The 9200-nt window shown below is 35.0% G+C and overlaps 1 protein-coding gene across 2 annotated transcripts; it reads left to right on the top strand.

Moving 5' to 3' along the window:
• The first annotated feature begins 2031 nt into the window (after positions 1-2031).
• LOC135120967 (uncharacterized) lies at positions 2032-3374 on the top strand. Of its 2 annotated transcripts, none has more exons than XR_010278809.1 (2): positions 2032-3259; positions 3309-3374. XR_010278809.1 is itself a non-coding variant. In XM_064045286.1 (2 exons), the coding sequence occupies exons 1-2, from the start codon at positions 2039-2041 to the stop codon at positions 3134-3136; spliced, it is 1050 nt and encodes a 349-aa protein (XP_063901356.1). In that variant the 5' UTR covers positions 2032-2038; the 3' UTR covers positions 3137-3346. The 2 variants fall into 2 exon arrangements, 1 of the variants encoding a protein (XP_063901356.1); XM_064045286.1 differs by having other exon boundaries at positions 2032-2393; positions 2442-3346.
• Positions 3375-9200: the final 5826 nt, after the last annotated feature.

Below are 9200 nucleotides of genomic sequence, written 5' to 3'. Positions count from 1 at the left end.
TCGATTCTGCATGCTTTAAGTGTGTTTGGTGGCTCAGAACCATCAAAAAACGTTGAAATATAGTTCAAATTCAATAAAAATCGACAAAAATACAGTTTCTAGCTAAAATTTGATGGTTTCGTTGCACTTTCCGAGCCCGTTGGGTATCTGATTGGCTTAAAAGTACAAGAAAACACTTCAAAAGTGACGTTTCTGAAGAATTTTAACAGTTTTCTTGTATCTACGAACGCCAGAATCCATAAAATTGACCTAAACGTCTGCTTTTCCTATTCTGAGTCGATTCTGCATGCTTTAAGTGTGTTTGGTGGCTCAGAACCATCAAAAAACGTTGAAATATAGTTCAAATTCAGTAAAAATCGACAAAAATACAGTTTCTAGCTAAAATTTGATGGTTTCGTTGCACTTTCCGAGCCCGTAGGGTATCTGATTGGCTTAAAAGTACAAGAAAACACTTCAAAAGTGACGTTTCTGAAGAATTTTAACAGTTTTCTTGTATCTACGAACGCCAGAATGCATAAAATTGACCTAAACGTCTCCTTTTCCTATTCTGAGTCGATTCTGCATGCTTTAAGTGTGTTTGGTGGCTCAGAACCATCAAAAAACGTTGAAATATAGTTCAAATTCAATAAAAATCGACAAAAATACAGTTTCTAGCTAAAATTTGATGGTTTCGTTGCACTTTCCGAGCCCGTTGGGTATCTGATTGGCTTAAAAGTACAAGAAAACACTTCAAAAGTGACGTTTCTGAAGAATTTTAACAGTTTTCTTGTATCTACGAACGCCAGAATGCATAAAATTGACCTAAACGTCTCCTTTTCCTATTCTGAGTCGATTCTGCATGCTTTAAGTGTGTTTGGTGGCTTAGAACCATCAAAAAACGTTGAAATATAGTTCAAATTCAATAAAAATCGACAAAAATACTGTTTCTAGCTAAAATTTGATGGTTTCGTTGCACTTTCCGAGCCCGTAGAGTATCTGATTGGCTTAAAAGTACAAGAAAACACTTCAAAAGTGACGTTTCTGAAGAATTTTAACAGTTTTCTTGTATCTACGAACGCCAGAATGCATAAAATTGACCTAAACGTCTCCTTTTCCTATTCTGAGTCGATTCTGCATGCTTTAAGTGTGTTTGGTGGCTCAGAACCATCAAAAAACGTTGAAATATAGTTCAAATTCAATAAAAATCGACAAAAATACAGTTTCTAGCTAAAATTTGATGGTTTCGTTGCACTTTCCGAGCCCGTTGGGTATCTGATTGGCTTAAAAGTACAAGAAAACACTTCAAAAGTGACGTTTCTGAAGAATTTTAACAGTTTTCTTGTATCTATTTTCTTTTTTTTGTATCTACGTGTGTGTAGTTACTGTGGACAGTGGTGCTTTTCTTTGTGTTTATAAGGTAAATAAAATCTTTCTGCTACTTCAGGTGTGCTTGCATGAGCCAAATAGTTACTGAAGCTATTTGCATCATTTGTATTGTCAATATTTAATCATTAATAATTTTGATAAATTTTGTTTTTATGTATTGTTTACCTTTATTAGTTCTGTTAGAGGTTTAATTTGGAGCGGCGCGCTAGTCGCGCTCGCTGCCATCGTTTGTTTACACTGTTTGTTTACATTGTGTTTTGAGGTTAATTTTTAAATTCTTTATTAGTAAAAGTGCTGATCACATGTAGATATGTCATCTGCTGCTGACTCGCCTTCTTTTTTGTCTGAAAATGCTTCGAGTTCTGAAAAGTGCCCGGTGTGTTTTGGTCCTGTGGAAAAATCAATTGCATTTTCCTGTGATGGGTGCGGGCGTCCAGTTCATTTTTCTTGTCTGGGGTTGTTGCAACAGGATAAAGCGACTTGTGAACGACTTCGTCGATATTCTACGCATGTAAAATTTCTTTGTGCAGATTGTAACGGAATTTTTAAAATACCTATGTACAATTATTTTGTTGATACACCGAACGTTATCACATCTAATTATGCCGCTGTTTTTCAAAGTGCTGAATTTCGCTGCGAGATTGAGAATATTATTTCTAGTGCAAACAGTAATATGGTAGTAGAAATTGCAGAACTTAGGAGGGAGATTGATGTTCTCAAACAATCAAATATTGATTTAGTTCGTACATTAACTAATAAAGCAGTTGCTAGTTTAACATCAAACAGCACTAATAATAATAACCACTCATCTGATAAAATACCGTGTAATTCTGAAGTAAAAAAATCATATGCAACAAAATTATCTGAGTCTACAAAATCTAAAGTCATGATTAAGCCTAAGGTTGCTCAACAAGCAGTGAAAACGCAAGAAGATTTGTTGCGGAATGTTGATCTGGTTAATGAAAATATTCGTGTTACTAATGCTAAAACAACCAAAGGAGGAGCTGTTATTGTAGGGTGCAACGATCGTGAGCATTCAAATAAATTAAAAAGACTCGCTACTGATAAACTTTCAGGTGATTATGATGTTTTTGTCCTTAGATCGGAGCATCCTAAGATTCGAGTGGTAGGTATTCCATCGTGTTTGAATAAAGAGACATTTATGAATTACTTGAAATCTCAAAACAGTGATCTGCTAGCCGACGCAACCGAACTACGCTTGCTAAATTTTTGGGAGTTGCGGAAAAATAAAAAAGTTCTTCAAGCTACTCTACAACTAGATATTATTACATACAAAAAAATAATGGATGCTGGCGGATTATTGGTTGGAATAAATATTTGCAAAGTGTATGATGATACAAATGTGGTTCGCTGTTTTAAATGTAGTGGGTTAAATCATACGAAAAATAAATGCCCAAGACAAATGATTTGTCCAATATGTGCGGGTTCGCATCAGGTAAACAGCTGTACGTCAGAAAAAAAAATGTGTATTAACTGTAGAGACTTAAGACATATACATGGGTTTGATATAGGAGTAGATCATTCAGCCTGGGATTACACCAACTGCTTTGCGTATAAATTTGCACTGGCGAAACTTAGAAATGTTGTTTTTGCAGAACCAATTCAAATAGAAATAAATAAGATTCCTAATTTTAAACATCCTGCTAATCCTGAGAATATTACTAATACTCAGATAAATTCTAATTCACCAAACAGTTTTCTAGCCAGTACACCTGCACCTTTGGGAAATAATTTTTTAGATGTGTCTTAAATATAAGTATATACTATCAGAATGTGCGTGGCATGAACACCAAATCTGCAGAAATTTTTGTTAATTCATTAACAATGACTGAATTTGATATGATTATTTTAACTGAATCGTGGTTGCACAATGGTACTAATAGCGGTGAGTTTTTTGATGTAAACTATTTTAATGTTTTTAGAAGAGACAGGGACAATTTGGCCACTTCCAAGTCTAGAGGTGGTGGTGTCTTGATTGCAGCCCACAAGAAAATACAAATAACAGAAATTAATCCAGAATTGTTATGTGAAAATTTTATCAACTTGCAGCATATAGACATCTTAATTGTAAAGGTGAGAATAGGGTACAAATCTATTTACATTGTAGTGTTATATATTTCTCCTGGTACATCTCTAGAGGACTACGTATTACTCTCTGATTCATTAATGTCAATTAACATTTTTTTCGAATCTGATGTCATAATTTTGGGTGATTTTAACATACCTGAGTTTTTTAGCAGCCCAGCTTCTCATGCAAACTTTTCTAATATTGTGCGCACCTGCAATGATTTCTCGAGTTTTTTCAATTTGTTTCAGAAAAATGCAGTTCTAAATGTTGATATGCGTTTACTGGATTTGGTGTTTACTAATATCAAGTGTGAGATTACACGCTCTCCTGAATTATTGACACGCGAAGATCCTTATCATCCTGCGATCAGTATCGTGTTTGAAGTAGATAAAAAAAAGACTACTCCGTTTAACCATAATGCCAATAACATTGAGCTGAATTTTAGAAGAGCTAATTTTCACCAACTTTATGCAAGTTTGTGTGCTATTGACTTTTCTTTCTTAGACTCTATTAGTAATGTCAATGAGGCAGTAGATTCCCTGTATGAAGTCATATTTAACAATTTTAGATCTTGGGTTCCATTAAAAAAACTGCCGCGTGGAAATTACCCAAAATGGTATAATGCAGAAATCATTCAAGTTTTGCATCAAAAATATAGGGCTTGGAAAAAATTTAAAACAAACAAAAATGTGGAGACTTATGACAATTTCAAAACATTAAGAAATAAAGCCAAAAATTTAGTGAAAAATTCCTACCTTTCATATGTACGCAAAGTAGTTATAGACGTTAAAAATGATCCAAAAAAATTCTGGGCGTATATAAACGGGAAAAATAATCGGTCAGAAATTCCTTCAATAATGACATATGAGAGTGAAGAATTCATTAGACCTCAATGTATAGTCAATGCGTTCTCAAAATTTTTTAGAAAATCTTTTGCACCAAATTCACTACAGCCAACTACTCCCTTTATTAAACCCTACACAGACATACTACATATAAATCAAGTTGATGAAGAAACGGTATATAGAGCTATTAAACGTTTGAAACCATCATTGACTGCAGGACCAGACATGATACCGTCTTTTCTGATTAAGGATTGTGCAACTATTTTCGCAAAACCCTTAACAGTAATATGTAACCTAATATTAAAAGAGTCTGTCTTTCCAAATAGCTGGAAATTATCACGCATTGTTCCTATTCATAAAACAGGTCGGCGAAGTGAAATAGGAAATTATAGACCCATTACTCTTATAAACAACTTTGCCAAGATTCTCGAAATCGTTTTATACTCTCAGACATATCCACATATTGTTAGTCGTTTAACGCCGCAGCAGCACGGGTTCGTGAAAGGAAAATCAACGGTGACTAATTTGTTCATAAAGACACAGTATTTAGCAGATTGCCTAGATAAACGTAGTCAGGTAGACTGTGCGTATGCGGATTTTTCTAAGGCTTTTGACCGGATCAACCATGCAATGTTACTTAACAAGTTGGAAGCTTTTGGTTTTTCAAACTCATTGATTGAACTTCTTGGTTCTTATTTGTCTGGCAGGTCGCAATATGTATATTACAAGGGTTATTCGTCTGACACATTTCTTCAATCGTCTGGGGTCCCTCAGGGATCAGTTCTGGGCCCATTACTCTTTAATATCTACATTGATGATATCACCAACCAACTTGATGTTGAATATCTGCTGTATGCGGACGACTTGAAACTTTTCTTTGAGATCAAGAATATTGAAGACTGTAAGAGGCTTCAATTAAACTTAGAACGTGTAATTCTGTGGTCCACAAACAATCAACTCCCTTTGAATAAAGATAAGTGTTTCATAAAGACTTACACCAGGAGAAAAGAGAATTTTAATTTTGAGTACAAAATAGATGGAGAAATTCTGAAGCGTCCACAATTTATAAAAGATCTCGGGGTCACATATGACACAGAAGTGAACTTTATAGAGCATGTTAGGAAGATATCTACATCAGCATACACATCCCTAGGATTTGTTATTCGTAATTCTCGGGAAATTCAAGAGCTTGCAGTGGTGAAATTATTGTACTATGCCCTCGTCAGACCCCGCCTTGAATATTCTTCTGTCGTTTGGAGTCCCATATACCAGATTCACTGCAACAGCTTAGAACGGGTTCAGAGACGTTTCTTAAAGTATATGGCTTTTAGGCAGGATGGGGTATACCCGTGTAGAGGCTTTTCGTATAAAGTGTTGTGTGAACGTTTTGAGATGATTAGTCTGGGATTAAGAAGGCAATGTGCTTATGTACTTTTACTGCATGGTGTAATTAACAACATGATCAAATGCGAAAGATTAGTGGCGATGATAAATATTCGGGTTCTATCACATAATTTAAGGTTCCATTTTATATTTCAACAACCAATACCCAGAACAAATATCATGAAATCATCACCGTTATACCAGACGCTTGAGTCCTATAAAGATATTGAAGAACAAGTTGACATATTTTGCTGTAAAAGATTGGAGATTAAGAAATGTTTTCAGGTATAATGGCCTATATGTAATGGAAACATGATAAACAACTGCTTCTTTATATTTTGCTATATTTTTCTATTGTCTCCTAGTAATTGGGCTCTTAAGCCTGTTAGGAGATATACCTTAATAATATAATAATAATAATAATAATCTACGAACGCCAGAATGCATAAAATTGACCTAAACGTCTCCTTTTCCTATTCTGAGTCGATTCTGCATGCTTTAAGTGTGTTTGGTGGCTCAGAACCATCAAAAAACGTTGAAATATAGTTCAAATTCAATAAAAATCGACAAAAATACAGTTTCTAACTAAAATTTGATGGTTTCGTTGCACTTTCCGAGCCCGTAGGGTATCTGATTGGCTTAAAAGTACAAGAAAACACTTCAAAAGTGACGTTTCTGAAGAATTTTAACAGTTTTCTTGTATCTACGAACGCCAGAATGCATAAAATTGACCTAAACGTCTCCTTTTCCTATTCTGAGTCGATTCTGCATGCTTTAAGTGTGTTTGGTGGCTCAGAATCATCAAAAAACGTTGAAATATAGTTCAAATTCAATAAAAATCGACAAAAATACAGTTTCTAGCTAAAATTTGATGGTTTCGTTGCACTTTCCGAGCCCGTAGGGTATCTGATTGGCTTAAAAGTACAAGAAAACACTTCAAAAGTGACGTTTCTGAAGAATTTTAACTGTTTTCTTGTATCTACGAACGCCAGAATGCATAAAATTGACCTAAACGTCTCCTTTTCCTATTCTGAGTCGATTCTGCATGCTTTAAGTGTGTTTGGTGGCTCAGAACCATCAAAAAACGTTGAAATATAGTTCAAATTCAATAAAAATCGACAAAAATACAGTTTCTAGCTAAAATTTGATGGTTTCGTTGCACTTTCCGAGCCCGTTGGGTATCTGATTGGCTTAAAAGTACAAGAAAACACTTCAAAAGTGACGTTTCTGAAGAATTTTAACAGTTTTCTTGTATCTACGAACGCCAGAATGCATAAAATTGACCTAAACGTCTCCTTTTCCTATTCTGAGTCGATTCTGCATGCTTTAAGTGTGTTTGGTGGCTTAGAACCATCAAAAAACGTTGAAATATAGTTCAAATTCAATAAAAATCGACAAAAATACTGTTTCTAGCTAAAATTTGATGGTTTCGTTGCACTTTCCGAGCCCGTAGGGTATCTGATTGGCTTAAAAGCACAAGAAAACACTTCAAAAGTGACGTTTCTGAAGAATTTTAACAGTTTTCTTGTATCTACGAACGCCAGAATGCATAAAATTGACCTAAACGTCTCCCTTTCCTATTCTGAGTCGATTCTGCATGCTTTAAGTGTGTTTGGTGGCTCAGAACCATCAAAAAACGTTGAAATATAGTTCAAATTCAATAAAAATCGACAAAAATACAGTTTCTAGCTAAAATTCGATGGTTTCGTTGCACTTTCCGAGCCCGTAGGGTATCTGATTGGCTTAAAAGTACAAGAAAACACTTCAAAAGTGACGTTTCTGAAGAATTTTAACAGTTTTCTTGTATCTACGAACGCCAGAATGCATAAAATTGACCTAAACGTCTCCTTTTCCTATTCTGAGTAGATTCTGCATGCTTTAAGTGTGTTTGGTGGCTCAGAACCATCAAAAACGTTGAAATATAGTTCAAATTCAATAAAAATCGACAAAAATACAGTTTCTAGCTAAAATTTGATGGTTTCGTTGCACTTTCCGAGCCCGTAGGGTATCTGATTGGCTGAAAAGTACAAGAAAACACTTCAAAAGTGACGTTTCTGAAGAATTTTAACAGTTTTCTTGTATCTACGAACGCCAGAATGCATAAAATTGACCTAAACGTCTCCTTTTCCTATTCTGAGTCGATTCTGCATGCTTTAAGTGTGTTTGGTGGCTCAGAACCATCAAAAAACGTTGAAATATAGTTCAAATTCAATAAAAATCGACAAAAATACAGTTTCTAGCTAAAATTTGATGGTTTCGTTGCACTTTCCGAGCCCGTCGGGTATCTGATTGGCTTAAAAGTACAAGAAAACACTTCAAAAGTGACGTTTCTGAAGAATTTTAACAGTTTTCTTGTATCTACGAACGCCAGAATGCATAAAATTGACCTAAACGTCTCCTTTTCCTATTCTGAGTCGATTCTGCATGCTTTAAGTGTGTTTGGTGGCTCAGAACCATCAAAAAACGTTGAAATATAGTTCAAATTCAATAAAAATCGACAAAAATACAGTTTCTAGCTAAAATTTGATGGTTTCGTTGCACTTTCCGAGCCCGTAGGGTATCTGATTGGCTTAAAAGTACAAGAAAACACTTCAAAAGTGACGTTTCTGAAGAATTTTAACAGTTTTCTTGTATCTACGAACGCCAGAATGCATAAAATTGACCTAAACGTCTCCTTTTCCTATTCTGAGTCGATTCTGCATGCTTTAAGTGTGTTTGGTGGCTCAGAACCATCAAAAAACGTTGAAATATAGTTCAAATTCAATAAAAATCGACAAAAATACAGTTTCTAGCTAAAATTTGATGGTTTCGTTGCACTTTCCGAGCCCGTAGGGTATCTGATTGGCTTAAAAGTACAAGAAACACTTCAAAAGTGACGTTTCTGAAGAATTTTAACAGTTTTCTTGTATCTACGAACGCCAGAATGCATAAAATTGACCTAAACGTCTCCTTTTCCTATTCTGAGTCGATTCTGCATGCTTTAAGTGTGTTTGGTGGCTCAGAACCATCAAAAAACGTTGAAATATAGTTCAAATTCAATAAAAATCGACAAAAATACAGTTTCTAGCTAAAATTTGATGGTTTCGTTGCACTTTCCGAGCCCGTAGGGTATCTGATTGGCTTAAAAGTACAAGAAAACACTTCAAAAGTGACGTTTCTGAAGAATTTTAACAGTTTTCTTGTATCTACGAACGCCAGAATGCATAAAATTGACCTAAACGTCTCCTTTTCCTATTCTGAGTCGATTCTGCATGCTTTAAGTGTGTTTGGTGGCTCAGAACCATCAAAAAACGTTGAAATATAGTTCAAATTCAATAAAAATCGACAAAAATACAGTTTCTAGCTAAAATTTGATGGTTTCGTTGCACTTTCCGAGCCCGTAGGGTATCTGATTGGCTTAAAAGTACAAGAAAACACTTCAAAAGTGACGTTTCTGAAGAATTTTAACAGTTTTCTTGTATCTACGAACGCCAGAATGCATAAAATTGACCTAAACGTCTCCTTTTCCTATTCTGAGT

The sequence above is a fragment of the Zophobas morio genome, unplaced genomic scaffold (genome assembly GCF_036711695.1).
Source record: "Zophobas morio isolate AGI-343-1 ecotype UQ-CSIRO unplaced genomic scaffold, CSIRO_AGI_Zmor_V1 ptg000461l, whole genome shotgun sequence".
NCBI classification, from domain to species: Eukaryota; Metazoa; Arthropoda; class Insecta; order Coleoptera; family Tenebrionidae; genus Zophobas; species Zophobas morio.
This window is presented reverse-complemented; position numbering and strand designations above follow the sequence as displayed.